Source organism: Notothenia rossii (genome assembly GCF_949606895.1).
Source record: "Notothenia rossii genome assembly, chromosome: 6".
Lineage (NCBI taxonomy): Eukaryota > Metazoa > Chordata > Actinopteri > Perciformes > Nototheniidae > Notothenia > Notothenia rossii.
In genome coordinates this window covers 13,266,349-13,294,323 of record NC_136909.1, presented here as the reverse complement: position 1 = coordinate 13,294,323, position 27,975 = coordinate 13,266,349, and the positions used below count along the sequence as shown (strand labels likewise).

Below are 27,975 nucleotides of genomic sequence, written 5' to 3'. Positions count from 1 at the left end.
AGTGGAAGTGTCTAAGAGAGAAGCTGGCAGCACTTCAGCCTGCTTCTATTCTGGGACACATGCCTGGGTCAGTCTGCACAAAGGTAGGAGCACTTCTGACTTAAAAACATGACTATACTTTAACCGATGTTTGCCTTTTTTTTATCAGAGGTACTAATATTGATATAAAATTTTAGGTGTATGGTTATGTTAGGTGTATTCTTTCTTCATCCAAGAGCATTGATTTTTGATGGATGATTAACTAAAACTCAATAAACTGAAATCATTGACCAGAGTAAGTACCAAAATTACATATAAATAAAGCAACAGATTTATAATTAAGATTGGACGATTATGATTTATTTTAAAATATGTTACACAAAGGTTTTTTATTACTAATGATAAGGCAAGGCATGATAAGAACTGATGAGAAAATGAATGTGCTGCTGAGTGAAGTATTTTCCTCTCTCCTCAGGATATTCAGAAGAATATAAACGCTTCCATTTCTACTGCCTCTTCCTCTCCTGCCATTATCTTAACCGTAAGTCAGTATATATACACTCTATATAAAACTGAATATGTGTTTCATGTGTTTTTTGAAGCAAAATTCTCTAATGCATTTCTAACCGTAATGATGGCTGCAGGAGCTCCAACCGCTGATGGCAAACTCAGACCTGCCGCCCGAGTATGAAAACTCGCAGGAAGACGAGAGGAAGGTGGACACTGTGCAGCAAAGGTCCTCAAATGTGCCTGCCTGCAGTACCCGCTTCCTGAAGGCAATCTCCTACTTCTCTGGGGACATGAAGGTGTTTGGAAAATGGATGGAAAGTAAGTGGACTCAAATGTCTTACTTCTAGCCCACACAAAGGCTGTACAGCAGTATTATATTGAAGAGGACACTATTAAAAAGGTCTTACATGTTAAAGATAACTTGATGAAGATAGACATTGTTTCTTTGGGCAATACATGTTGAATACCTATTTGTGGTAAACAATTATACACATCTGAAAATGACTACCTGTGCAATTTGGTTAGGGTTAGGGTTGGGGTAATTACTCCAATGTGCTAAATGATTCGTTTTTGAATTCTTCAGACAGTTACACAAACATGAATGTATTTAACAGGCATCCCAGCTAGACATTTTTTGTTCTAAAAACATTCTGAGAATGTTACATTCATTGTTCTAGGAATGTTTTCAGCGGGAAGTTTTCTTTTGGTTCCCAGAACGTTCTTCTGAAAGGTAGGATAACGTTCTCTAAAAACATTCTTAAAATATTTGGTGATAACATTGTTAGAACATTATGCCCTACTGTTCTTAAAACGTTTTCAGCAGGAAGTTTTTGTTTGGTTCCGAGAATGTTCTTCTGAAAGGTAGGATAACGTTCTCTAAAAACATTCTTAAAATGTTTTTGATAACATTGTTAGAACATTATGCCCTACTGTTCTTAAAACGTTTTCAGCTGCAAGTTAGATTTTTTTATGTTTCCAGAATGTAATTATTTTAGAAGGATAACATGCTTTATGTTTAAAACATTATGCAAATGTTCTGTGTTAACAATTTACTAAAATATGTTTACATTATTAGAACATAAAGACATAATATTCCTGTAATTGTTCAACTCAAAATTCCTGGGTAACTGACTGACCACTGTGGTCATTAGGATGATTTTGATAGTTTACTTGACTATTGGAATTTGACTATTAACACATGTAAAAGGATGACTCGGAATCAGCTGGTGAAAGTAACATTTGTTTATTAGAAAAGGGGAGCTGGGAGTGGAGGTTGGTTATGGCGGCAGTGGGAAACAGTTGTTCCAGGGTGGAGAGGCTTGGCTGGTCTTGGGTGTGTGGAAGGCCTTGGATTCCTCCTGGGAGAGACATAAAAATGAGTGTGAGGCAAAAGCAGACAAAGTTGTCAAAGAATATGCTAGCAAAAAGCTAGAGCGGCACGCAACAAACCGTTCACGGCAACAATCCGGCAGGGAATGACTGCAGGCTGCAGGCTTTCATAGTGTGGCTGATGAGCAGGTTGCAGGTGTGGTTGATTGGAGATTGCTCCCAGCCGTGTAGAGCAGACCAGCAGGCAGGTGGGGAGAGAGACACACACACACAGTAGAAACAATCACATACAAACACGAACAGGGGTTTCAGGGACGGGCAGTGATAGTCGGTCCGTTCTTCTATATCTCTGTCTTTGGTTTTCTAAGTGTTATTCGATCCATATGACAATAGAGATATGTGCATAAACAACAAAAGCACTTGGGGTATAATGTTCGAACAATGTTGTCACCAAACATTTTATGAATGTTTTTAGAAAACGTTATCCTACCTTTCAGAAGTACATTCTAGGAACCAAAATAAAACTTCTCGATGAAACCCTTCCTAGAACAATGAATGGTAACATTCTCAGAATGTTTTTAGAACCAACAATGTCTAGCTGGGAACTCAGACATCCCTACGCAAACATGCAATATCATGAATTGCATGGAAAATGTGGTAACATCAGATTTTTTTTAAACATCCTTTTCAAACAAATGCAACAAGTTTATTTTTTAAAGTGAACTACAAATAAATCTGACGTTAACCATGACCTTGTTAATATTTCGCATCACAGGAACGTTTTATAAAAAAGAATAACCTCCTGAAAACATTATCCAAATGTTGCTTTCAAAATGTTCTTCTTTGGTTATCATGTAACATTGAGGGAACGTTTTATAAAGAACATCGTTAATGCGTTACCCAACAACGTCCAAAACACATCCTCTGAATGTTGCAGTCAAAACGTTATGTCTTAGTTAACCTTAAACCTTATAGGAACATTATTTGAAAAATAAATATCCTAAAAAGGTTCTTTGAACATCAGATTAAAACGTTTCTTTAAAACCTTATAAGAACCTGTAGGTAATGTTAGCCAAAGTTGTGAGAACGTTCCCTGCTAGCTGGGATGTCGTTTTTTATATATATCCACACACAATTAGGGCAAGTAAGTCTATGAGTTTCAAAGATCAACAGTGTGTAACATGGTCCCTTGGAAGGCTACAATAGGTTTTTTTTAGAGGATGAACAAGTTATCCATGCAATATGGCTTCTGTGGCTTTGGACAAATACCTGCTGTCACTATTACTGTCAGAGTCACTGTCAGAGTCACTGTCAGAGTCACAGTATTCTTTGAAGAAGAAATCTTGCACATTCCCTAGAAGGAAGCCCATTGAGCAGCTCTAGGAAAATATCAACGCTCTCCGTCCCTCTCTTTCCGTCTTCCAGAACAGTTTTTCCTGCTGAAGCTGCTGGACTGGGTTTTGCGTGGAGCTGCTCAGGTGATGTTCGTCAACAACCCTTTGAGCGGCCTCATCATTTTTGCAGGCCTCATCCTGCAGAACTACTGGTGGGCCCTGAATGGCTTTGTGGGCACGCTGTTTGCCACCATCTCTGCCCTTATTCTGCAACAGAACAGGTTAGAAAAAACTAATACTACAGAAAATAATGTCTATTAATCACCACGACAGGAATATTTTTTGTACAGCAACTTATTTTTTTAAATAACTCTTTATTTAGGGGGTCCATAGCTGCAGGGCTGTACGGTTACAATGGTATCCTGGTGGGTCTGCTGATGGCTGTATTCTCCCAAAAAGGAGACTGGTACTGGTGGCTCCTGCTACCCAACATCTTCATGTCCATGATGTGGTAAGCCACTAGATTGACTTTTGACCAAAAGATTTGTATCATGAGAAATAGGAGGTAAACGTTCAAAAGCAGATAAATTAACCAAAACACATCATATTGTCATTATGTTGGAGATAACCGTATCAAAGTCATGCTCAAAATGTGCATAATCGACTATAATCATGAAGAGATACAAACACACATTCTTATAAATCTAATACTAGTGATGTTGCATCCTTGTGTTTTAGCCCGATTGTGTCCAGTGCCATAGCATCGATCAACAGTCGCTGGGACCTGCCAGTGTTCACCCTGCCCTTCAACATCCTGGTGTGTCTCCACATGGTCGCCACGGGACACTACAACCACTACTTCCCCCAAATACTCATTCAGCCGCGCTCAGAGCTGGCCAACATCACCTGGGCTGAGATTGACGTAGCCAAGGTCAGTGCCATGGCAGGATATGTTCCTATAGATCACTTAAAGGTGACCTATCATGCAAAATGCACTTTTGAACGTCTTTTATACATGAACATGTGTCCCCGGTGTTCCAGGGAACTCACCAAGTGTCAGAAAACACAACCCTCTCTATTTTCCTCCATACCCAAATCCCTTAAAAAGGGGCTGCAACAGATCTGATACAGACTGATCCAGATTTGAACACTTCTATGATTTCACAGAAGTGGCGCTACGGCTATTGGGCCAACTCCACCAATCAGGAGGAGACAGCCACGGACATTGCCGTTCGAAAGCGCTGGAGACGCTGTAGTACATATGCCAGGCCTGTAGATGGTGCTGTTCTCAAAGAATCAGCCCATGCAAAGACAGTGTTAAATTGAGCAAAATGAGGAATGGCTAAAATGCATGATCTGTGTTTGGTATTTTTGAAAAATAAAAAGCATAAATATGCCTTATATAGGTATGGTCCTACCTACACTATATTATTCAAATATAGCATGATAGGTCCACTTTAAGATTCCTCTACCTGTGCTGGAACACTGTGTACAGCTTTTACCTTTGTTCTCATGATATTTCAACCCTTGTGTAATGCAGATGTGACAGATTCCTTAGCTCAATCGTAAAACCTTTCCTGTAAGTTGTCGTTTGGACATATTCTATAGGAGCCATGTATAATTCTCATTGCATAAGTGTAAATTATGTGGTTGTCAATGCTGACAGATGAATCAGAGTCATTACACTGAAGAGGTTTAATGAGGCAACATGATTGGAACAATCTGTGCGTTGTAAATCATGGTGGATCTACAGCTATGTTCTGTCTGTTCCTCTCTAGCTGTTCATGTCGGTGCCCGTGGGAGTAGGCCAGGTGTACGGCTGTGACAACCCGTGGACGGGAGGAATCTTCATCGTGTCACTCTTCATCTCCTCCCCTATCACATGTGCTCATGCTGTTCTGGGATCTGCCGTGGGCATGGTTTCAGGTGAGAGCTCCGGACATTACTTCAACAGGCGGCCAAATGTGAAAGTCAATCTGTGCTACATATTATTATCAAGTGTTTTTGCTACCTTACAGTACACGCTTAAAGAATGAATTCAAGCCACAGTCAATATGTTGCAACTCCAAGATGACCCCCTCAAAATCGGTGCAAAATAACCAGGAAGGTCATTATTTATTAAAAAATCATCTAATCTCAAACTGAATCTTACACTCCCTTGACGGCTTTGATTCAACATTTTGTAGGCTTGGCTCTGGCAGCTCCTTTTGGAGACATTTACTTTGGTCTCTGGGGATACAACTGTGTGCTGGCTTGCATTGCTGTCGGAGGAATGTTTTATGCTCTTACCTGGCAGGTGCATCTGCTTGCCATCACTTGTGGTAAGTAAACACTTGAAAGATAAATGCACACTACAAAAAAATGTATCCAGACAAATTATGACATGATATGCTACATTGGCAGAGAGCGACCACACATTTGGGATTCTTATATCAAACTTGTATCTCTCTTTTTCTGCTCTGCAGCTTTTTTCTGTGCGTACCTCGGCTCAGCCATTGCCAATATCATGTCCACCGTAAGTAAACATTTTCTCTCACTCCTATTCATATCAGCAAATAATAAATGCAAGTTACGAACTGCAATGTGATGTTTTTGTCATCTACAGTTTGGTCTTCCATCCTGCACTTGGCCTTTCTGTCTCTCTGCCCTCACTTTCCTCCTTTTAACCACGGAGACCAAGAAGATCTACAAGCTGCCTCTGGCTAAAGTCAACTACCCCGAGAAAAACCTGGCCTACTTCTGGAAGATGAAGAAGCAAGAAAAAATGGAGAAGGCTGAGAAAGAGAGGAAAGAGAAAAACGAGCAGAGGAAGGCTCTTGAGGAAGCGGTGATATTGAACGAGAAAGAGCAACTGAGGCTGAATGAGATTAGTTTTGTTTCTCACCCCCTGAAAGTCCTGCCCACCTGGGACGTTTGCATCGAAATCGAAAACAAAAAATGAGGGAGCGCAAACGAGAAGAGCTGCAGCGAGAGCAAAAGTCTGATCATTGAGAAAGAAGCAAAGACAAAAAAAACATATGTTAAAACAAAGAAAAAGACTTATAGTTACTTTACATGATTACACAAATGATTTGTTTGCAACTTATAGTTTTATTTTTTAGATAAAATTAATTTTGCTTGAAGTTTGAGAAACCAGCTCAAGATACACTTGAGCTCTTAACATCCCGATAGCAATGAATATCTGAAGTGCTTTGACAATAAATACATAAAAAAATGTCTTCTGTGGAAGCCGTAGCGCTGTAAAAAGCACGACCAATTATTTTAGCCGGCCCGGCTAAAATGACTGGATGGCCTACCTGCTTGTCAGCCTTCCATCTGTGCACAAACTTATCTCGTGCCCTCATTGATCATGTGCACGTTTGTGTGTGTTGGAGGAGGGGCTCTGTAAGGAAGTGGTAGATTTTCTCCGATCGTGTATTTTCAAATTCTCGTGATCTCGAGCCGGTTTCTCAAACTTACATACCCTACCTTTAAATTCTTAGTTTTGCTTGATTCTGAGAAAGTGTTGCTTTATCTTTATGAAACAAAACTAATCCCATAAGGCTGGAGCTTGAGAGATCTGAAGGAAACAAGGTTACAAGCAAGGAATCAGAAGCGGAATATGACAAGACACAATTTGAAGACTACACACCTGAGCAAAAGCGTACTGAGGAAGAACATAACAACAATGATTTTACCGAAGTAACTCTTGTCAACTAAGTCTAATAATCCAGAGAAAAAGACACAGATGGAACTTAAATGTATGAAATACGTAGATGTATCTGTTAAGTCTTTCAAAAGAATGTTATTTGTATACCAGTTTCAGTTTAACTGATTTTGAGACACAAACTACTTTTTTTCCCCTGTAAAACTTTATATTTGAAATGTATGTTTTTATAAATAAATTATTTTATAATAATCATTGTTTTTTTATTCAATGCTGTGTGAAAGTAATGAGTCGAATATAAAGTAATTACAAATAAGATAAGATAAGATATACTTTATTGATCCCAACTTTGGAGATTTTTTTGAAACTATTTCTCCTGTCGGAGAAACAGATTCCATATATCATTTAGTTATATGCCACATGTATGTATCCAACCAGCAAATAAATACTAGAAATCAATATATAAATCATGCAGACAATATATATATGAACCTTTACTTATAAAGGGGTATTATACTGAGACAGCTAACTGCGTCTTTGTGGAAAAGGTTAAATGTATGTTGGACACGAGCCCATATGGTGAAGTATTCCTTGATCTCAGGAAGGCTTTTGACACTGTTGACCACCAAGTGCTCCTTACAAAGCTGACTTATTTCAATTTTTCGGCAGATTCAATACAGTGGGTTAAGTCTTACTTATCAAGGTACCAAATCCCCCACCTGGTCAACCCTGTTGGGGTTCCACAAGTTTCCATTCTTGGACCATTACTGTTTTCACTGTACATTAATGACTTGCCTAATGTATGTCCTGAGTTGAATGTGCAAATGTATGCCGATGATGCGGTCATCCCAGCTAGAAATGTTTGGTTCTAAAAACATTCTGAGAATGTTAGTCATTGTTCTAGGAAGGTTCTCAGCGGGAAGTTTTTGTTTGTTTCCCAGAATGTTCTTCTGAAAGGTAGGATAACGCTCTCTAAAAACATTCTTCAAATGTTGTTGATAACATTGTTAGAACATTATGCCCTACTGTTCTTAAAACATTTTCAGCTGCAAGTTAGATTTTTTATGTTTTTTATTTTAGAGAAGGATAACATGGTTTATGTTAAAGAAATTATGCAAAGGTTCTATGGTAACCATTTACTAAAATATGTTTACATTATTTGAACATAAAGACATAATATTCCGTCAATTGTTCAACTCAAAATTCCTGGGTAAGTGGACTGACCACTGTGGTCATTAGGATGATTTTGATAGTTTACTTGACTATTGGAATTTGACTATTAACACATGTAAAAGGATGACACAGAATCAGCTGTTGAAAGTAACATTTGTTTATTAGAAAAGGGGAGCTGGGAGTGGAGGTTGGTTATGGCGGCAGTGGGAAACAGTTGTTCCAGGGTGGGTAGAGAGGCCTGGCTCGTCTTGGGTGTGTGGAAGGCCTTGGATTCCTCCTGGGAGAGACACAAAAATCAGTGTGAGGCAAAAGCAGGCAAAGTTGTCAAAGAATATGCTGGTAAAAAGCTAGAGCGGCACGCAACAAACCGTTCACGGCAAAAATCCGGCAGGGAATGACTGCAGGCTGCAGGCTTTCATAGTGTGGCTGACGAGCAGGTTGCGGGTGTGGTTGATTGGAGATTGCTCCCAGCCGTGTAGAGCATACCAGCAGGCAGAGAGAGAGACACAGTAGAAAGAAACACATACAAACACTAACAGGGGTTTCAGGGACGGGCATTGATAGTCGGTCCGTTCTTCTATATGTCTGTCTTTGGTTTTCTAAGTGTTATTCGATCCATATGACAATAGAGATACGTATGTGCATAAACAACAAAAACACTTGGGGTATAATGTTTGAACAATGTTATCACCAAACATTTTAAGAATGTTTTTAGAGAACGTTATCCTACCTTTCAGAAGTACATTCTAGGAACCAAAATAAAACTTCTCGATGAAACCATTCCTAGAACAATGAATGGTAACATTCTCTAAATGTTTTCTAGAACCAACAATGTCTAGCTGGGAACTCAGACATGCCTACGCAAACATGCAATATCATGAATTACGTGCTTCTTTTTTCTAAAAAGGAATAATGTGGTGACATCAGATTTCTTTTAAACATCCTTTTCAAACAAATGCAAAAACTTTGTTTTTTAAAGCGCTGTTAATATTTCGTGTCACAGGAACATTTTATTAAAAAAAAATAACCTCCTGAAAACATTATCCAAATGTTGCTTCCAAAATGTTCTTCTTTGGTTATCATGTAACATTGAAGGAATGTTCTATAAAAGAACATCTTTAATGTGTTACCCCAACAACGTCCAAAACACATCCTTAGAATGTTGGAGGCAAAACCTTCCACCTTTGTTAACTTATCACATTAAAAGGAACATTTTATAAAACACTTTGTCATCTCAGGCCTCAATAACATCCTGAAAACATTTTCAGAATGTTGCTTGGAGAATGTTCTTCATTTGTTATCATGTAACATTGAGGGAACGTTTTATATAGAAAATCTTTAATGTGTTACCCAACAACGTCCAAAACACGTCCTTAGAATGTTGCAGGCAAAACGTTCCACCTTTGTTAACATATCACATGAAAGGCCTCAATAACATCCTCAAAACATCCTCTGAATGTTGCAGTTAAAACGTTATGTCTTAGTTAACCTTAAACCTTGTGGGAACATTATTTGAACAAATAAACATCCTAAAAAGGTTCTTTGAACATCAGATTAAAACATTTCTTTAAAACCTTGTAAGAACCAATAGGTAACGTTAGCCAAAGTTGCGAGAACGTTCCCCGCTAGCTGGGATGTATTTATTATAAACGTTAGTCCTTAACATCTATCACTGTGTATATCACCATTCAAACATATTTTAAAAGTTGAACAAACCCCACACAGCTCTGTGAAATGTTGACTTTATTTAATAATTTCAGTAAAAACTAACGTTCATATTTCTCTTTTTGATTATAATACTGATGAACGTTCAAAACAAAGCACTTTGGCAACTTACCACATACGTTTTAAAATGCTTAATAAGCACCGTAAGTTTCATGATATAATTTCTCCGTCATAATCGGTTGTTTCCGTGAACGGCCGACTGTTGTGTGATGGCAAATGCTGCGGCTGCAAGCCATTGTGGGGCAGCATTTTCTCCTCTCCTTTCGGTAAGGGAGGAGTTCAGTGGTTCCTAAGCTAAAGGAGGTTATAAAGGAAGTTTGAAACCTCCTTTCCTATCATGTAGAGAATTTGAACTTCACTTATTAAGATGTATGCGCTCATACATCTTAAGAAAGTTATCACCAAAAATGTTAAGAATGTTTTTAGAGAACGTTATCCTACCTTTCAGAAGAACATTCTGGGAACCAAACTAAAACTTCCCCGCTGAAAACGTTTTAAGAATAGTAGGGCATAATGTTTTAACAATGTTATCAACCACATCTTAAGAAGGTTATCAAAAACATCTTAAGAAGGTCATCAAAAACATTTCAAGAAGGTTATTACCAAGCATTTCAAGAATGTTTTTAAAGAACGTTATCCTACCTTTCAGAAGAACATTCTGGGAACCAAAATAAAACGCCCCGCTGAAAACGTTTTAAGAACTGTAGGGCATAATGTTCTAATAATATTATCAAAAACATCTTAAGAAGGTTATCAAAAACACCTTAACAAGGTTATCACCAAACATTTCAAGAATGTTTTTAAAGAACGTTATCCTACCTTTCAGAAGAAAATTCTGGGAACCAAAATAAAACGTCCCGCTGAAAACATTCCTAGAACAACTAATGGTAACAAACATTTCTAGCTGGGAACTCACACATGCCACCGCAAACATGCAATATCTGCTTACAGCTTATCATGAATTACGTGCTTGTTTGTTTTTTTCAAAAGGAAAATATGGTGACATCAGATTTTTTTTAAAACATCCTTTTCAAACAAATGAAACAAGTTTGTTTTTTAAAGCGCTCTAGAAATAAATCTGACGTTGACCATGACCGTGTTAATATTTGCCATAATAGCAACGTTTTATAAAAAAAGAATAACATCCTGAAAACATTTTCAGAATGTTTTTGGAGAATGTTCTTCAATTGTTATCATGTAACATTGAGGGAATGTTTTATAAAGAACATCTTTAATGTGTTACCCAACAACGCCCAAAACACATCCTTAGAATGTTGCAGGCAAAACGTTCCACCTTTGTTAACGTATCACATTAAAGGAACATTTTATACAACCCTTTCTCTCACCTCAGGCCTCAATAACATCCTGAAAACATTTTCAGAATGTTGCTTTGAAAATGTTCTTCATTTGTTAACATATCACATTAAAGGGAACGTTTTATAAAAAAACTTTCTGTCATCTCAGGCCTTAATAACATCCTCAAAACATCCTCTGAATGTTGCAGTTAAAACGTTATGTCTTAGTTAACCTTAAAGGAACATTATTTGAACAAATAAACATCCTAAAAAGGTTCTTTGAACATCAAATTAAAACGTTTCTTTAAAACCTTGTTAGAACCAATAGGTAACGTTAGCCAAAGTTGTGAGAACGTCCCCTGCTAGCTGGGATCTTTGTACATGGGGAAAACACTGAAATAATCTCATCCTGTCTCTCAAATGCTTTGGACAAGGTTCAACACTGGCTGAACAACATTTATTTACAGGTAAATAAAATAAATAAAAAGAATGCATGATGTTCAGTAAACGACCAGTCAAAATCGAAGGATCCAATGTGTTTTTAAATGGAGCAGAAATAGAACTAGTCCCCCACTTCAAGTATCTTGGAGTCATACTGGCCCCGGACTTGACTTTTAAGAAACATATTAAGAAAGTATCCAATAACATTAAATTCAACTCGCAACATTTTAAACAAATTAGACCTTTCTTAACTGTCAATGCTGCAAAGTCATACCTCCACTGTATGATTCTATCCCATATTGAAAACTGTTTTACAAACTGGTCGTTTGCTTGTGCCACAAACCTGAAACCCATAGAACAGCTGTACCAGAGAGCTGTCTTTGTTTTTTTATAAATGTTTACATGGACAATTTCAAGCCTCAGTAAATGGTCAACTCAACAACTGTCTTCTGGCAACCCACTCTCTTCAGTCTACGTACAAATGACACGACTTTACACATTGGAAAATGCGTGCTATAGATACGCTTAAGTCCGATTTTGGGTGCCTATCATACGCCAACTATTCCCATTGAGTTCTGAGTCCGAGTTTTGCGTGCATATGAGACGCAAACGGATACGGTCGGGTCTGAGAAGACCGGAAGCTGTGTGGTCCATAAAAACATGTTATTACTCAATATCAAGCCACGATTATTGATTTTATTTGTAATCGTATGATGTCTGACTTTTTTTGCCGTCCGTGAGGAAAAGAAATGGGGCTCAGAGCCTCAGAATACTGAAATCTGTATTTTTTAAAATCTTTTTTTCCTTCTAATTTGTTATTCTTTTCTAAATAGGGAGAGCGGGGTAATGTGGGACACCGGGTAATGTGAGACACCCGCTGTAACTAGGCAAAGAAACAAATTTGCGGTCATGTGACCATAATGTTTTCAAGCCCCTCCCACCCCCCACTTGTCATGAAGGAGAAGTTGGTGCTGGTTCTGTGGTAAGTATTTTTTTTCACAAAAATGTGTTTGTTGCATGTAAAAGTAAATTTTCTTACTGCGAACGTAATCAACTGTAATATCAAAGCAAATTGATTCAGGTTGAAAAACTTATATCATACATGTTGATGAACTTCCAACATATAAAACCATGTGATTGATGCTCGTTAAAGATTAGCCTGAATTGCCTAGAGATGTTGTTTTTTCTAAAATGGTGGCTGTGGGGTAAAGTGAGACAGATGCTGTGGGGTAAAGTGAGACGCTGACTCACTTTACCCCGACATGAAGCACAAGTTAAGTTTAGTCTTATATATATTTTAGTGTAATATTACAATACATATGTTTTAATTTTAATGTCATAAACATTGTAGAAAAGTCATCATGCCAAGACGATACATCAGGAAGACAGCTTGGGGCCAAACACCCCTCACAGAGATGGAGAGTGCAGCTGCAGAGGTCATGCAAGGAAAGAAGTCCTTAAGACAAGCAGGAAAGGAAAGAAATATCGACAAGACAACCCTCCAAAGATTCATTAAGAAAATAGAGAAAGGGAGAGTTAAATCAGTAGCCTGGGGTGCAGTAGCTGAGGCAAAAAGAATACTGACAGATGAGATGGAGGAGGAGCTTGCCCAACATTTAAAACAACTGGCTGACCAGTTCCATGGCCTTGCTCCAGTTAAGTGCCGTGAACTGGCATTTGAATATGCAGACAAAAACCATATCCCTGTCCCTGCCAATTGGATGGAGGAACAATGTGCAGGTAGGCTAGGGTGCGCAAGAGATCACATGATTCTGTAGGTCAACTTAGGCCAACTGATCTTGCCACAAAGCTTATCTTATAATAACGAATTGTCCACTCTTTAGGAGTAGAGTGGTTTGGCAGCTTTCTAGCCCGTCGCCATCTCTTTGTCCGAACTCCGGAGGCAACATCCCTGGGAAGGGCTACAGCCTTCAATAAGACTACAGTGGGGGAGTTCTTTACAAATCTGGCTGTAGTGATGGACAGGTGACAGAATTAATTCTTTAGTTGCAAATGTTTTATGGAGGTTTTACCTGTAAGATTTGGTTTTGATTCTGATAAGGTTCTTCCCTTGCCTCTCTTCTTTAACAGACACACATTTCCTCCACACATGATTTACAATGTGGATGAAACAGGCGTCTTTACAGTACAAAAGCCACGGCAGGTAAGCTACTAGAGAGCAGCAGACTGATACTGAGTGGCTTGTGATAATGACCAGCTAGCTATTGGCAGAATGCTGAAACTAATGCTATTAGTAATGTTGTGAGCCTGTGAACTAGAAAAAAATGAATGGACTGCAACAAAATAAAATGTACCTTTAGACCAATAGTAGCCTACTGATTGCACATGCCATTGATTCTAAACTTTCTACTTGATTCAGGTTGTGACAGAGAAAGGGAAAAAGCAAGTTGGTTCTATCACATCAGCTGAGAGAGGAGAACTGGTGACTGTGGTGTGTGCAGTGAATGCTGCTGGGAATGCCATACCTCCCATGTTTGTCTTCCCCAGAGTTAGGTTTAAGGACGACTTCATGATAGGAGCACCTCCAGGAGCCAAAGGTGCCTCCACCAGAACAGGATGGATGAACGAAGACACCTGGCCTGAGTTTCTCGATCACTTGATAAAGCACACTAAGTGCACTCCTGACCATCCCATGCTGCTAATCCTGGATAATCTGAGAGCTCACATCTCACTCAAGGCAGTGGAGAAAGCAAAGAGTAATGGTATTGTTCTGCTCACCCTCCCACCCCACACATCCCATCGCTTGCAGCCTCTCGACGTGACGGTGTATGGTCCGTTCAAGACCCTATACAGCCGAGCTCTTGATGGGTGGATGAGATCTAACCCTGGTAAAACAGTCTCCATCTATCAGATTGCAGGATTTGTGAACGAGGCCTTCTTGTCAGCAGTGACACCACGCAATATCACCTCTGGCTTCAAGTCCACTGGGATCTTCCCATATAACAGAGATATTTTCCCTGAGGAGGCGTTTGCACCATCCATGGTGTCAGACCGGCCAAACCCTGAGCTGCGGCCTGCATCCACTGGTCCATCCACTTCAGATGATCCGGATGGTCCACGGCCTGCAGATGATCCACCCCCTGCAGATGAACCACCTGCTGCAGATGCTATTCCACTCGCTGATGCTATTCCATCCACTTTGCATGGTCCACATGGATGTGCCTCGCCAGCTGTCTCACGACCTGGATATGTGTCTCCTCAGGAAATCATACCACTTCCAAAATGTCCCCCCAGAGGACAAACAAAACGAAAGCGTGTGAAGACAGCCATCTTAACAGATACTCCAGAGAAGCAAATCATAGAACAGGCTTATGAAGAGAGACAAAAGAAACTGGCAGGGAAAAAGCAAAATAGCAAAGAAAAGGGAAAACCGAAAAAGAAGGCACCCAAGAAGAAAATCATAGATAGCAGCTCGGAGGAGAGTGATGACCCTGTCCCATTTGAGGATGATTTTGAGAGCTCTGAAGATGAGAGGAGTGACCCCGGAAACAAAGATCTGTCCGTGGGTGACTTCGTCCTCGTCAATTTTGCCACAAAACACCGAAGTATCCGTTATGTTGGCATGGTTGAGAAGGTTGAGGGGGACGAAATACTAACCCAATTCCTCAGAAAAATCCAGGGGAACAACAGAGAGTGGGAGAGACCCACGTTTGCTATGAAAGAAAAGGATGTGGCACATGTTCCTAAAGGTGATGTGGTGAAGAAGCTGCCTCAACCTAATAGGCCTGGAGGAACAACACGGAGAGAGCAACTCTTCACCTTTCCCTGTAACCTTCAGGGCTGGAATGTAGAGTAGGCCTTGTTTAAATATGCGGCTGATGTTCATATCATATCGTGTTCTAATCTAACTGGTTAAATGGTTAATTGAATGTTTATTAAAGCACTTTGAAATATATTATGTTGTATTTGACTTTGTTTGGAGTTACTTTGTTTAAAAAATGTGCTAAATTGACCAATCCCCATGATTATGTTGCGCATCCGACATTATTTTTGGAATGTGTGGTTGTCAATCTATCTGTCAGGATTCTAACTGTTACAACATGTGTTGTTTTTGTAGTTTAAAAGTGGAAAAGGTAAGTGGTTCACTTTACCCCCTTGATTTCTCTAGTCTGTCTCAGTTCACCCCTTAGCTGGGGTAAAGTGAGACACAAGACCACTTTTTAAAAAACAATCATATTTTCACTGCCCTTTGTCCTGAAGACATTCTGATCATTTCCAGTGCTAGGAAACATCCTGAATTAATGGGAAATGTGTAAATTTTACTGATATATCATTTTAGCTCGCCTACAGGAGAGCAAATGTAAAAAATGTCTCACATTACCCCGCTCTCCCCTAACACACTGTTATTTACTCAACAATAACACACAATTATCCTTGTTTTTATTTATTCGTTTGATTTTATAATCTCAGGCTTTCTCTCTCCATTGACTTCAATTCATATTTTTTTCGAAATAAGGTCCCATGGAGCTCCCCCGGAAGGGGAGGGACTTCGCCACTCTATGGCGCCCCTGGTTATATTTATCGCGCTACCTAAACCTAACATCCATGAAGGCAACATGACAGAGGGAGGCCTGTCCTCAACCTCTTGCTGACAGATCTCCGTGAAGCAGCAGAGCGGTTGGAAAATCCCATGCTGTGGGTTGACAGTAGGGACAGACAGCGCAAGGGGTGGAGAGAAGAGAGCGAATAGTGGCAACTTTTGTCCTGGAGAAAGTAACGAAGTTATTGCACTGCTCTTCTGTAGTGTCGATGTGTGAGGGAGTTTGTGGCTTGAGGAGATGATCAATAGTGGAGAAAAAACGCTTGGAGTTTCCAGGAGTTTTACTGATGATGTCGGAGTAGAACTGTGACCGTGCTTTTTTGAGTGACTTGAACAGTGAGTCCAGATCGCCGCTCGAGTACACGCCCAGCTGCCTTAATGCTACGTAGCTCTGAAGTGAACCAGGGGGCTGAGTGTGAGAAGCTGACTGTTCGTGTTTTCAGATCTAGGGGGGAGGGGGGGGGGTTCCAAAGTCATGATGTCAGTGTCGATGTGTTTCAGATTTCTGAAATGGATTTGACGTTTGGGCTTGATGTGGTGAGACAATTTGAACTCCATTGAAACAACCTTGTGATCTAACACTCCCAGATCGTACACCAACAGATTTGTGATGGGGGGGGCAGAGTCAGTGATGACCAGGTCAAGCGCGTGCCCCCTGGTGTGTGTGGGGACATCAACTGCTGTTTGAGGTTGAGAACATCCAGTAATTGTTATAAGATTCCAGTTCTTTCATATAAACAGCAGTAACAGAGATGCAACCATTGGCCACACCCACCCACCCACCCACCCACAAAAAAAATATATCCAAAATAAATGAATCACAGAAAGACGTTTTCTCCCACCTCTAATTGATAAGAGCTGCAACGAGGGGAACCAAAAGTGTCTATGATTGGATTTCTGTTGACTGTTAATAATCCTATCATATAATCATATCTGCATCACGATTTGCAACAGCATGACGTATTTTGGCTCTCATGCTCTCAAGCTCTCATGTGTTTCTTGCCCTCTCAGCTTTTCCTTCTGTTTTCTTTTGAAGATATATTGTTGGCACTTCCTTATGGGCCTTGATACACCTCCAATATTGGACTCAGATATAATGAGAATAATGAGGGGATTATGTTGGTGGCTAAAATCTGATTGGGTCTTTAAACCAAAATGATATTAAAGCTAGATGGAAATAAAAGATGTTGCCTTTTCTTAGGTCATACCCTGCTGCCCTCATGAAACTATCATGATTGTGTCAGCAAGTCATGAACATTTCTTTGTGATTAAGATCATTTCCTGTTTTGACACGTGGAGAATGACCTGAAGTGACTGCTTTTTAAATGGTCTTATCTACTGAATTATTCCACTGTATGACCTCGATTCCATACATTTGTAACTTTTAACATATTTACAAGGCCTGTCTTGAACCTTTATGTAATGGGTAGACAAACTATCATCCCTAAAGCTAAACATCTTATCAGTATCATAAATAAATCACAAAAGACAGTCCTGGAGCTGTGGTTGTGGTTTAACACATATTATATATATATAATATTTGCATAGTCAAGTATGTAAGATAGGATCAACCTTGTTAGAATTGCCAATTTCTTCTATTCAGTTTCAAGTTTCAAGGCTTTTATTGTCAGGTGTGGATAGCTACAGTGTAGTTATGACAATAAAAATATGAGGTCACAGCTGCTTAGATAAAAGAGTTCATGCTGAAATGCAACAATATAGCATGTGGACAAGACAGAGGGACATTAGAGCGACCTGGTTTGACGCACAGCAGCGATGCAGTGTCCTGTCAGACGTGATGTTATGTTGTGTGGGCCTATCCAAACATCTCAGGAGACTGCAGGTTATCACATAAACTGAGACTCAGCCCGCCTTATCAGACTGTCAGGAGGAAAGCTGCTTTCGTAAAAGACTACAATTGAATCGTCACAAAGATGAGAACTGTGCCAATTTAGATATGTGGTATTGCCTCATTGCGTTGGTACTGTTAAAGTGTAGTGACCTAAATAGCAACTTTTAAACGGCACAAAACGGCAAATTCAATAATCCCACTTAATTCATATTAATTTATATTATGTAAGTGTTTTAGTTATTTGATTCATTGTTGAAGGCTTTAATATTCATCATGTTTTTACATGACCTGTTTGTAAACTTTGTCAAATCCTTTACCTACAGCTTCACATCCACTTAACACTTAACTTACTCCTTGCATGTAGGAATATGAGTTACCTGAATTTGTTCAGATTAGTGTGTTTCCAACGTTGTTATCCTGCAGGGTATATGCAGGAATCCTGAAGTCAAATTTAATACCTTTTAAGACCTTTTTTAAGACCCTTTCCATACATTTTAAGACCTCATCGCAACTTCGAGTTCTAACCGGTTACATTGGCGACACACTTTACCTCACATTTACTATATTGATTGTAAGATAGCACAACTAAACAGAGTGCAGACAGACTACTGAAGCCTCCTTTCCAAATGAACTTTAACCTCTCTTTGAAGGTCAGCTTTAATGCAGTATGCTGATTTTTTGCTTCTGTAGACTCTGTGCTCTTCATTCCAGTAAAACTCCTCAGAAACCATTAGAAACCAGTATTTGACCAATAAACCAAACAATTGACAAAACTTTGAACTATGAAATATATTAAACTTTGGTGAGCTTCAGCGGGGTAATGCCATATAGGAGCTCCCTCACAAATACCCAGGGGTTAAATTGGGCTGGGGCTGTCCGGGGCTAAGCCCCGGCACATAGGACGATGCTCTGACGTCATCAACCTCACACATTTGTCATATGTTTACAAAAAAGGATATATATGTTAAGACTTTTCTCGTTCTTAATATAGACTATATTTAGGGTTGATATGTGTTGACTTTACTTTAAAATAGCAGATCTCTGTGACCGGATATAGTTTGGCTTAGACTCCGGCCCCACGAGTACGCATACGTAAAAATGCATACGCAGGCGCAAAAAAGTATTCCGTTCACACGCATTCGATTCATTAACGTGTCCGTTCACACTAGACCGCTGGAAATGCTGGAAACGATGTAGTACATTAACAGGCCTGTAAGTGGCGCTGCTGCCGCCCGAAATACACCAAAAGCAGCGAAGACCCCGGAGTATGGTTGCCATGGTTGCCCTTCTGTTTATTCTCCGCGTTGGACGGCGTGTTCTCCTGCTGTATATCTCTCAGGTAGTCCACCAGCAGATGAAAAACACCCACCTCTCCGCCTCTTCCAAGGAACGAAGGGACCGTGCGGCAGTTTCCGTAAAAAAAATGTTCCGCCGGTCAACATGTCCGTTAAAGTTTAAATCTTCCGTACAAAATTAGAAAAGTGCCGGTCAGAGGTCTTCTTTGTTATTTATTGAGCTTTAAAACAAATTGATATCGACTCCCTGTATAATAATATAATAATATTTAATAAACGGTGCCTGCCTCTCTTTTCCGCCCCCTCTTCTGACAGCCCAGCAGCAGCAGGAGACGTGGGGAGAGGGAGGCGGGGCTATTTCATCGTTATCATAAAATGATCATATAGGGCTTGCACACGGAGCCGTTGGACCCCCAGAGCATTGCGTATGCCGGTCTACCCACCTTGGGACCCTTTATCGTTACCGTAGTCATTTAGTGCCCCCCCCCCCCCCCCACAGAGCAGAGCAAGGCAACAAAACTTAAAATAATAAGCAGCATTTTACGGCGCGTTATGCATGGGGCCGCCTTGGGGGGTTTCCCGACATGTCGTTTCAGTCAATTAAAGGATGTTTCATGTTGTCGTTACTGTGGACCTTCTTAATACCTTGGAAAATGCCGTTTAATACTTTTAAATACTTTTTAAAAGCCTTAATTTACGCTAAATTGATTTATCAACTTTTAATACTTTTTAAGACCCCGCGGACACCCTGTCCTGTGTCAAGATCGAGAGTACTTTAAGACAGATTGTTTCACAGTGTCAGGGAGGAGGCTGCACTTTCTGTTTCAGTCCATCTCATCCAACATCACTCACTGACTGGTGGCCTTAAAATGCAAAAACAACATGTTCACACTTAAACTGGAGCAACCACATTTCCTTTCACATTGCTGGTTATAAACAACAAAAAAAGGTGTTGAAACGGTTGAATAAGAGAGGAGAGAGGTGTTGAGAGGTATGTTAGCAGGGAAGGAATTCCAGCCTGTCACACCCTTAACCTGACCGTAGGAGTCTTTGCCTATCAGTGATCAGAAATGATCTGATGCCTTCGAAGCAGCTCATGGTGTATGACTCCACTGTGACTGAATGAGGCCACTGTTGATTGGTTTTTGAGAGTAGAAACACTGTCCTACACTTTTAGCATCTTTCTGTTAAACGGTGTGTGCATGTGCAAGGCTCTGTGATATGGTCTTACACAGTGATTCTTTCTGCTTTCCTAGAATATTTTTTCTCTATTATATTTTCCTAGAAGTACAAAAATATGCTACGTTCAACACGTGAGGATTGTAGGAGTTTGTTCTTGTGATTATTCTGATTTGCATTTTGCTTACAGATGGCTGCATCCCCTCACAAAGAAGACTTCATTCTGCTGCCACACAGAAAAGTTTAAATGCTGAGCATAAGATGCAGACAAAGGAGAGTGAAAGAGGGGTGGGATGCAGCAATGGGCAATGGTCAATTTGAACCACATCTGCTCCATTCTTACAGATGTGCTAGGTGCAACATACTGCTGATATCCCTATACCAAGTGCAGGCCCGGTTCTACGGGGGTGCATAAGGGTACATTGCAGCCTTAGTTGAGCCGTTATGCACCCTCATTTGAAAACTGAAAAGTGTAAAAAAGAAAGAAATGAAAAGTCAAAAAAATGAAAAGTCAAAAATATTACATATATAATAACAATAATAATAATAGTAGTAATAATAAGAAGAAGAAGAAGAAGGATATAGTTGAAATAAAATAAACTGTAATTGTGGTTAAATAACATTGTCTGCTGCATTTATTTGGTCAATTTAAGGGTCATTCCAGAATTGGAGGACATTTCATGTCCCCCATATAAAAAATCTAATAATCCATGCCCAAAATGCTAAAACATGCACTTGTTGTGTTAAAGATACTTGTCTTGAGACAAAATGTGTATAAAATTGTAGAAAAAATGGTTTCAAAATATTATTTAAATTATCAAATAGCTCTCGAACATCCCCTAAAATGGCATTTTTCTCTTGTCCCCGCTTCTTGGTGACCAACTTGCATGTCAAATATAACATTTAAAATAGGGATTTTATTTACTTTTTTTGTATTATTCTATTGATATATGTCTCTTGTAATGGTAAAATCTATTTGTTAAATCATAAACATATTTTAAATAACAGTAATTTTGCACAGAAGGTGTGTCCCTCAACATGCGTTCAACCCTGTTACCCAAACCTTTTTAGATTGGCACAGGAAGTGAAAAAACTGTAAATCAGATGACACAGTGGAAGTGACATCAGCAAGCCATGTGCTAGTGCCATGGGTAGACCAAAACTAAGTCCTCTCTTTTATTTTTCATATTTTTACAATCTTTAAAAGAGTGTGGCACTCTGACCCACTCAACCCTGTTACTGATATTACCAGAATAAAGCATATTAATTTCAAAGTTATCTTTCTTGCATTAGATATCCAAGTTTGTCATTGCCTTGGAAAGTAGCATTACATGCTACATCTAGCATTAATTCCTGAGGTTAAAGCTCAAATTAGCATTGATTTTCAACCCTGTTACTTTCAACCCTGTTACTATAATTAGAGTAACAGGGGTAATTCTTCATTGGAAAATATACATTTGATGCCAAGCTGGGCAAATCACTTTTTTTGATGGTTTATTATCTGTTTTTCCTAAATACATAAAAAAACATTATAAAATAAAAGGTTCATTTTTCAAAAATGTTGGTGTCTAAATTGTCCTCCAATTTTGAATGACCCTTAAACGGTAAGTAACGTTATTATGTCAGGTGGGGGTGACCTGTGCCGCTGCGCGTTCATCATCTGCAAGGTGCTTACACAGCAGTACATGATGGAAATCAGAAAATGGTTAAAACAACCAGCCCTTATCGTCAGCAGTAACACTGCATCTACTGCAGGTAATAACAGTTCAGATCATGGGGACCAGTGCTTGAATTGGAATAAAAAAGGTGCCAGTACTCTAAATCAGCAACAAATATTTCGCACAAAGTCATAGTATATCCTATAATGCTGGTGGGTTTATCTCTTTACTGTATATTTTAGAAAGGCTCACTGTACTTAAACAAAATGACTCAGGGTGCATCTGAGATTAGAGGGGGTGCAGTGGTAAAGTGCTATTTTTATAAGTGGGGAGTGGACCTGACACCCTCTAGTCTAGGGGGGTCCGGGGGCATGCTCTCCCAGGAACATTTTTTTTTTAAATATTGAAGTTAGATGCATCAATCTGGTGCAATTTGAGAGCAAAATGAAGAGATATATGGATACCTCTCAACATCCATATGAAACAACTGTAAACAGATTTACTTTTTCTTTATGGATATAAAAGAAAGTAAAGCTTGACTCCTACTGGCTGGTTAAATGACTCCTCGTCCCTGAGGCCACTACCAGTTTTTTGTGCCATTTTGCTGGATTTATTTGTCAATAGCGTTGCTGCACAAAGTGATAGCCCTCTAGTTTAAATCTACTACCCAAAAAGAAACATATGGAGATGGGTTACTATTTAAAAAAAATTGCAAATCTATTTGGGAACAGTGGGGCCGGGCCTCAAATCCTATAGGGGGGTCCGGGGGATGCTCCCCCGGTAAGATTTAAAAAAAAATGTTGGACTTAAATGCATCAATCTGGTGCATTTTGAGGGGGAAATAAAGAGACTACACCCATATGAAACAAAAATGTATACATTTAAATAATCATAAAATCATAAGTACATGGCCATAACCAATAACATACAATATCCAATATGAAAAAACATTGAAACTTGTTTATTTATTTGTTTTTGGTTCATTTATAGTTGTGAGTGTGTCTGGGCTCCTGAATCGGCCTCTCCTGTCTCCCTCCGCTCCCCCCTGCTCCTCTTTGAGGCAACAGCAAAGACTAGTTTTAGCTCTCAACAAGTTTATCTTACCTTTTTTCACCTAGTTAACATTTTGTTTGTATTATTCATGCATATTTTACTAATCACTACCCCCTCAAATGGAAATATGTGTTTACATAAACGGTGACCGAACCGTTTGAGACCCACTGAGATAACTTAAACTAAGTTAACTATCTAAAGACTCAGAGAGTAATTTACCTCACCAGAGCTGTAGTTATCAGCCTCTCAGTCTGACAGCAAAGGACTCTCCCTCCACCTTGTTGTTGAAAAAGCTCCTTATATCCGTTAGCGCAGCTAGCTAGCACCAGATGCTAACAACAATACACGTAACTGGTGCGCGCGCTTTCTCGCTCGCTCGCGCCACACATACACCAACACACACCCTCCCGAGCTTGAATGACACACAGAGACCAATCGAGGGCATTAGTATGATCTGTATGAAAGTGGCAATGTCGGCAGGCCACGTCATGTAGACAGCCAGTCACCCTCTGTGAGGCAGAGTCAGACCCACATTTGCGCTGCGTTGCGTTTACAATATATACGTATATTGCCGGCGGCTGAGTACCGGCATTTTACTGAGTACCGGCACCTTGCCGGTACTCAGTAAGAAGTGCCGGTACCACATGGGTAAAAATCAGAAGTGCCGGTACTGCGTACCGGTGAGTACCGGCCCAATTCAAGCACTGATGGGGACATTACGTTACCCGCGGCCACTGTCGTGGACACTAACACCCGACTCGTCGGCTTTGCCCGCCTCGCCCACGGAGGCGGAGCAGCCGCAGCCGTCTCCGTTGCCCCAAACACCGCCACCCCTCAGCGGCCCGCAAGTGCCAGAGGACCTTGGCAAAACAGAGCCTGACCAGGTATATTTAAAAAGTACCCAACTCGCCTGTACAGTGGGGTAAGGCGCTCATTTTACAGCTCATGGTTTCAAAACAGAGATTGGCTGGAATATTCATGTAAAAAAGATGCCATCTTCTGCTATGTAGACATTTCGGTTCAAGTAAGTCAGATACCTTCACCACAACTGGCTACAACAACTGGTGGTATGCTCTTGTACGTGATAAAGGACTGGGAAGGCATGAATCAAGCAAAGAGCACATAGATCCATAGATCTCTTAATGTTGCTCTCAGTGCACCAGATTGATGCTTTTAACTTCAATATTTAAAAAAAAAAAAAAAATCTTCCCAGAGGAGCATGCCCCCGGACCCCCCTAGAGGAGGTGAGGACCCCCTACAGGAGGTGAGGACCCTCCTAGAGGAGGTGAGGACCCCCCGAGAGGTTGTTCGGTCCACTCCCCACTTATAAAAATAGCACTTTACCACTGCACCCTCTCTAATCTCGGATGCACCCTGAGCCTGACCTAGTGAGACTCAAGACTTTTATTCCACCTCATGTGAAACGGGAAGTTTTATTTTAAATTTGTCTTAAATTTAGTTTTTGTTAATGTGTTTTCAAATTGAATGCAGTAATAACTGCGGGGGGGGGGGAGGCGAACTGCAGGTCGTATCCTCTGCTGATCAGCCTGCTCATCCATCTGTCCATCAGACACACTCTGAGAAAAACTCTGAGAGCGGGCGCACATGCTCGAGATGTGTTTTTGGTCGTCATGGTGACGAGCCACGCCAGAGCCCCTGCTGCCGCTGCCCGTGAGGCAACCCAAGGTGTGCTTGGACCAAAAGGGCTGCGCGGGGGCCTCCACACGCTGCGTCTCACTGCGACTCATCATGATGCGCGTACACGCTCAGGGGATGGATGGAGGTGTGTGCAGTGCTGCCCACATGAGGCGTTATAACGGCGCTCATGGGTTTATTAAGGCCGTGTGTACGAGGCGTATCTCGGTCAGAGGAATGCCGCGAGCTCTGTAGTTTATTAACCAACAGGTTAAAACCAGGCTTCTGCAGCGAGCCCTGCTGTCTACTAATCAACAGATTAGTGGCAGCCGGCTTAATTAGCGCGCCCTGAAATTTATTAACCGACAGGTTAAAACCAGGCTTTAGCAACGAGCCCTGCTGGCTATTAACCGACAGGTTATAGGCAGCTGATTCACACAGGGCGTGAGGCAACCCAAGGTGGGCTTGGACCGAAAGGGCTGCGCGGGGGCCTCCACACGCTGCGTCTCACTGCGACTCTCATCATGAGGCGCGTACACGCTCAGGGGATGGATGGAGGTGTGTGCAGTGCTGCCCACATGAGGCGTTATAACGGCGCTCATGGGTTTATTAAGGCCGTGTGTACGAGGCGTATCTCGGTCAGAGGAATGCCGCGAGCTCTGCAGGTTATTAACCAACAGGTTAAAACCAGGCTTCAGCAGCGAGCCCTGCTGTCTACTTAATCAACAGATTAGTGGCAGCCGGCTTAGTTAGCGAGCTCTGCGGTTTATTAACCGACAGGTTAAAACCAGCAGGCTTCTGTAGCGAGCACTGACGCTGTGGCGCTGCGGGCGCTGCCGCTGGGGGCGCTCAGCCTGGAATACTGACAGATCAAGGATGGGTCTCATTCCCCCGTTCGGGCTTCTCTGTGATGTGCTGTAATGGTCGTCGTGGTGACGAACCACGCAATTGCCCTCGCCGCCCGTGAGGCGAAAGGGCTGCGAGGGAGCCTCCACACGCTGCGTTTCACTCCGGCTCTCATCATGAGGCGCGTAAACGCTCAGGGGATGAGTGGAGGTGTGTGCAGTGCTGTTCACATGAGGAGTTATAATGGCGCTCATGGATTTATTATGATCGTGTGTAGGAGGCGTATCTCGGACAGAGGAATACCGCCAGCTCTGCAGTTTATTAACCGATAGGTTAAAACCGGCAGGCTCCTGCAGCGAACCCTGCTGGCTAGTAACCGATAAGGCATAGGCAGCCGGCTTACACAGGGGGGGAATATGTGAGAAACACAAAAAGTTGGAAAATGAACACACTTTATTTTACTCACAACCCCTAGAACGTCAGAACCGGCTCTGCTTCCTCAGAGGCTCTCGAGGAGCAGACCAGGAGCGGGGGAGCCTCACTCTCCTTTGACTCGCCGCCGAGAGACGCTGTCTCTGGGTTGGCGGGGGAGTGGAGACGTGGGACGGAGTCCCTGCAGCCGCCGAAGGGCGAGCCTGACGCCGCTGCGGCTGCTGTGAGCGTCTCTCCTCCTGCCGCTGTGGCCGGGTTGGACGCTGCAGCTGCTGCGGGCGTTGGTGCTGCTGTGACCGCCCAGCAGGCTTGAGCCAGCTAACGTGCTGGCGGATGTCGTCCGCCTGCTTTTGCTGCCGTCCACGTGCTTGAAAGCCTTGACGGGCCAATCGTCCACCTCGGCCGCCGCAGCGAGAGCGTCCGTTCTTCGCTCCCTGTCGGCCGAGGGGAGACGGGCACAGTGTGAGCATGCAACCTGCTGGCTGAGAGCCGCGTCCGTGTGCTCTGGCCCCAGGCAGGATTCGCACATCGTGTGCTGGTCGTAGCTCATGATATATCCTGAGCCACACGAGGGACAATCTCGTACACAGTTGTTGCTCATAATTGACTTTGTTTAGTGTCTCTGTGCTTCAGTAACGCTGGCTGAAGAAAAGAGGGAGCAGATTGTCGGGTCTCCTTCCTATTTATACCGGAAGGGAGCCCGAGGGTGGGGCCCACCTTGCGGGTGGGCGTGGACTACAAGTGTTTCAGTGCTGCGCGGGTGCGCAGGGGGATTACCCAATAGCGATAGCCTTAGAGGGCGAAGCCATATACGAAATAGAACACAGGGAGAAAGACCAGACAATACACAGGGGGGAAAACATGACAAGGATAACAGCAAAACACCCACTACCAGACACACACAACTAAAAACGTGACACAACACAAGAATCGTGACAGCCTCCTCTAATGATAACAAAAGACAGGTTGTTGTTCTATTCTGAGGAGGTAGGGACTTATTTGTTTAGGTTGTTGATCTTTATGAGGAGACAGGCACATACTTGTTGTCTCCTACATTATCTCACAACTGCTGGAAGTCCAGAAGACGTCACAGATGACCCATCGCAGATTACACAACTTTCCGACAGCCGCGGCTGATATTAGCGCCACCTCGATTTACGACTTTGTTGTCACCTCCTGTGTTTTGGACTATATAATAAGCCTGATGTTTTTTGCTGTTCCTTTGAGTAACATACCCCATGTGTGTGAGTTAACCCATATCCTTTGTATGTGATTTAACTCTGCTCCTTCTTGCAAGAATAAATTAGTTACCTGATCATTGATTCTCAACCTGGTGTCGAGTGATATTTTTCTATTAGAGTCTAATATAGAGTTAAATGCAACAGTAAGGCTATTTCTATCGTCGTCAACATGAATATTAAAGTCACCTACGATAATTACCTTATCTGTTTTAAGTATAAAAGTTAATAAAAACTCAAAGAATTCTGATAAGAATTCTGAATAAGGACCTGGTGCACGGTACACACTGTAACAAATAAGATTGGCTGCAAAGTTTTCCAGGTCGGATGCGTAAGACTAAAAACGAGGCTTTCAAAGCGGTATAATTTAATTTGCATTTAGTATTGATAAGTAAACTTGAGTCAAAGATGGCTGCAACTCCACCTCCTCGGCCTGTGCCTCGATACTCTGTTCTTCCAGACAGGTAGGACTGGAACCAGCTCAGGGCGGAGTCAGAGAGTCCGATGGTGTGTTTGAGGCGCTGAAGGAGGATGTTATGGTCGACAGTGTCGAATGCTGCAGTCAGATCCAGGAGGATGAGGAGAGATGGGGAACTACTGTCAGCCGCCATCAGCAGGTCGTTTGTGACCCTGACCAGAGCTGTTTCAGTGCTGTGGGCGGAACGGAGACCGGACTGGAATTTCTCAAAGAGGCCGTTTAGTTGGAGATGGTCCTGAAGCTTGGTGGCAACTACTTTTTCCAGCACCTTGGCTAGAAATGGGAGGTTGGAGATGGGCCTGTAGTTGGCGAGGAC

General features: G+C 41.5%; 3 protein-coding genes across 6 annotated transcripts; 2 read left to right on the top strand and 1 right to left on the bottom strand.

The window, feature by feature from the left end:
* Positions 1 to 2: 2 nt before the first annotated feature.
* Positions 3 to 7,120, top strand: slc14a2 (solute carrier family 14 member 2). 2 transcript variants are annotated; one of them, XM_079686705.1, is made up of 10 exons: positions 3 to 83; positions 455 to 520; positions 624 to 807; positions 3,244 to 3,433; positions 3,535 to 3,663; positions 3,891 to 4,083; positions 4,931 to 5,078; positions 5,339 to 5,473; positions 5,618 to 5,667; positions 5,758 to 7,119. In XM_079686705.1, the coding sequence occupies exons 1-10, from the start codon at positions 60 to 62 to the stop codon at positions 6,091 to 6,093; spliced, it is 1,455 nt and encodes a 484-aa protein (XP_079542831.1). In that variant the 5' UTR covers positions 3 to 59; the 3' UTR covers positions 6,094 to 7,119. The 2 variants fall into 2 exon arrangements, with proteins under 2 accessions (XP_079542831.1, XP_079542832.1); XM_079686706.1 differs by lacking the exon at positions 3 to 83 and adding an exon at positions 214 to 274 and having other exon boundaries at positions 5,758 to 7,120.
* Positions 1,731 to 26,690, bottom strand: LOC307042687 (uncharacterized protein). Its single transcript, XM_079686707.1, has 3 exons — positions 25,964 to 26,690; positions 1,939 to 1,996; positions 1,731 to 1,847 (listed from the first exon to the last, which is right to left on the bottom strand). Exon 1 carries the CDS (start codon positions 26,542 to 26,544, stop codon positions 26,050 to 26,052), a length of 495 nt encoding a protein of 164 aa, XP_079542833.1. The 5' UTR covers positions 26,545 to 26,690; the 3' UTR covers positions 1,731 to 1,847; positions 1,939 to 1,996; positions 25,964 to 26,049.
* On the top strand, positions 12,278 to 15,780 carry LOC307042685 (uncharacterized protein). Of its 3 annotated transcripts, XM_079686703.1 has the most exons (5): positions 12,278 to 12,414; positions 12,784 to 13,172; positions 13,277 to 13,418; positions 13,524 to 13,596; positions 13,813 to 15,780. In XM_079686703.1, exons 2-5 carry the CDS (start codon positions 12,794 to 12,796, stop codon positions 15,247 to 15,249), a joined length of 2,031 nt encoding a protein of 676 aa, XP_079542829.1. In that variant the 5' UTR covers positions 12,278 to 12,414; positions 12,784 to 12,793; the 3' UTR covers positions 15,250 to 15,780. The 3 variants fall into 3 exon arrangements, with proteins under 3 accessions (XP_079542829.1, XP_079542830.1, XP_079542828.1); XM_079686704.1 differs by lacking the exon at positions 12,784 to 13,172 and having other exon boundaries at positions 12,356 to 12,414; XM_079686702.1 differs by lacking the exon at positions 12,278 to 12,414 and having other exon boundaries at positions 12,568 to 13,172.
* Positions 26,691 to 27,975: the final 1,285 nt, after the last annotated feature.